We start from the raw sequence: 2900 nt of genomic DNA, 5'->3' as shown, positions 1-2900 counted from the left end.
CGGAGAATGTACTCGTTGAGGGCGATGAGTCACCCGCCTACCCACTTACCCACGACTCACCAAGTGGAAAACACGGTCTCGAGGGCATCGAAACACCTACCCACACCCACGTACCCACCAACCCACGCCCACGAGTCACTCACCTGGCGAAGAATATAGTGACGAGGTCGTTGCATCACCAACCTACCCACCCTACCCACTAACCCCCAACCCACCAAACCTCGAAACACAAACCCACGCCCACCTACGCCCACAAACACCACACCCACCTACGCCCACAAACACCACACCCACCCACGCCGACGACTCACTCACCTGGCGGAGAATATAGTGGCGAGGGCGTTGAAGCAGCCATCGGCCACCTCGGGCGTGGCGGTGTAGCATCGGTCGACCACCCAGTCGAGCACGGCGCCCGAATCGGGGTTGAACTCCAGCAGTAGAACGATCGTCTCCTGGGCCAGGGCGTAGATCTGCAGCAGGAGGGGGGGGAGGGGAGGGGGGGAGAGGAGGCGAGGGGAGGAGGAGGAGAAAAAAATGGCCGTTAGTCTTTTGTTTTTGTTTTTTGTAATCTTATTTCTTAATTAGCTCATATTTTTTTTTTAAACTTAATATCGTTTCTTATTGGTTCGTATCTTACCTCGTTTCTAGCCTATTCTTATTTTGTTTCGTTACTACCCTACTTTTGTCCTTATTCTATCTAATTTCTAATCTGTTCTCATTTCATTTAATTTCTAATCTGTTCTCATTTTATTTAATTTCTAATTTGTTCTTATTCTATTTTTTTCTTATTCTTGCTTTATCTTGATGTTATTTCTCTTATCATATAGTTTTTTATGCATGTTTCGTCGGCTTTAATCTTATTTTCTTATCCTCACTATACAGTGACTATAATCTCTTAATTTACCTAATAATTTAAGAATTTAGTTTTCAATCTCTGCAACCTCTATGTTTATCTCGAATTCCACCTCCTATCTCTTGCACTTGCACGATGATCGTATTTTAATATTTATGGAGTTAACTTTATTTCGCGGAGTTTGTTTCCATTGCATTATCAAACAGTTGCCTCTTCTTATTTCGTATTATTCTCTTCAGCAAGGTGCCTATTCTTATTATGGCCTTCTTAAATACGGTGTTACTAGCCTGTTTCTTTTTATAATTAATATGTATACACTCAGGTATACATATGTGTATGTATATACATACACGTATACAAACATATATAAGTACATACACACATATTTATGTGCATTACATATTATATATATATATATATATACACCACACACACCACACACACCACACACACGCACACGCACACGCACACGCACATGCAATGCACATAAATGTGTGTGTGCATGTCCTTATATATGTGCGTGTTTGTGTTTTTTTGTATGTGTGTGTGCGTGTGTGCGTCTGTGCGCGATCGTGCGTGCCCAAAGAAAAGTATTCGAACTATCACTCCGTCAAAAATAAACAAGCAAATGTAAAATATATATTCCAAAACAAACGTCGCTCGGACTGGTCGGGGCCAAACAAGCACAATTCGCCTGGAACCACCACGTCATTAGCCAAGCCAGCGGGTGTTCCTTATTACCGAAGGGGGGATGATCACGCGCAATGTTACCGACGGATTGTGATGAATATTTATGGGCGGGTTGGCTATGACTGTCGTACTAGATGTGGATACGAAAACGATTCCCAAAGCGGGTTTCGGGTCCAGGAAAAGGAACCATCGCCTTTGGGTTCCGTCTCACAGGATAGGTCTACGAGGAGGCTAATCTATAAAAAAAAAAACAAAAAAAACAAAAAAAAGGAAAAAAAAAACTCGTATATTTTGAAACTGGATTTACGTTTACATATTTTTTTTTTTTTTTTTATTAGTGTATTATCATAATCTATTTTTCTTTTCTTTTTTGGGCACTCGCAGAGGCCTGTGATCACCGAACGCTTTGTTACCAATATGCAATGATATAATTACACAGACTTATGACATAGATCCAATATCAAAACGTGTTACGAGAATTAAACAAAACACGCGCGCGCAAATACCAGGCGACGCTGGACCATAACGCCATAAATAATAAAATGCTGATTAGCGCACCTGACAGCATTATCTGGTAGGGTAACGAGGTAAGGCAAGCAGGTATACGGCAGCTAATTAACATAACAAGATGACGTGTCCTAATCATGAGTTTACTAGACAACATGGTGCTTGGCTACGGGAGGGGGGGGGGAGGGGAGTTGAGGGCTAGGAAGCAGAAGGGGAGAAGGAGGGGTGAGGGAGGAGGAGAGGAAAATGGGGGAGGGGGAAGGAGTTGTAGGGAGAGAAGAAATGGGGGGGGGTAGGAGGAGAAAGGGGGGAAAGGGAGAGTATGGGGTGAGAGAGAGAGAGAGAGAGAGAGAGAGAGAGAGAGAGAGAGAGAGAGAGAGAGAGAGAGAGAGAGAGAGAGAGAGAGAGAGAGAGAGAGAGAGGGGGGGGGGGGGACAAGTAAGCCTGACTTGGACGTGACAAAGGAGAGACAATTCTTTTGTTCCCACTTCACTCGCATTCTAAATCACTGTCTCATTATCACCCTTTCGCACGGACATGACTTTGCGTTATTTGTCTGCGCCTAAAAGCTATGTCACCGAACAATTACACTATTCAACAATAACAACACCAACAAAACAGCAAAGAAACTTAAATCCGCCATTACAAAATTGGTTTGAAAAGCTTATTAAAGGGGAAAAAAAAGACATCTAAGCATCTATTCAAAGGCCAATAACCGAACGCTAAATGCAGTGCTCATCTTATCCGGGTATTGCATCCTGTTCATAAATAAAACAAAATCAAATCAAATCAAATCAAACAGAATAAAAAAAAAATAATAATGAAAAAAAAAAAAAAACACAGACATACC

General features: G+C 42.4%; 1 protein-coding gene across 1 annotated transcript in view; it reads right to left on the bottom strand.

Moving 5' to 3' along the window:
* Positions 1-311: 311 nt before the first annotated feature.
* The window catches only part of LOC125032533 (protein furry-like), a 30348-nt gene continuing 27759 nt past the window's right edge, over positions 312-2900 (bottom strand). Inside the window, exon 25 of the mRNA XM_047623712.1 lies at positions 312-470. Within this exon, the coding sequence (XP_047479668.1) occupies positions 312-470 (159 nt within the window). The remainder of the gene's footprint in view (positions 471-2900) is intronic.

The sequence above is a fragment of the Penaeus chinensis genome, chromosome 14 (assembly GCF_019202785.1).
Source record: "Penaeus chinensis breed Huanghai No. 1 chromosome 14, ASM1920278v2, whole genome shotgun sequence".
NCBI classification, from domain to species: domain Eukaryota; kingdom Metazoa; phylum Arthropoda; class Malacostraca; order Decapoda; family Penaeidae; genus Penaeus; species Penaeus chinensis.
Note: the sequence above shows the minus strand (reverse complement) of the source record. Positions and strands in the feature narration are given on the sequence as shown.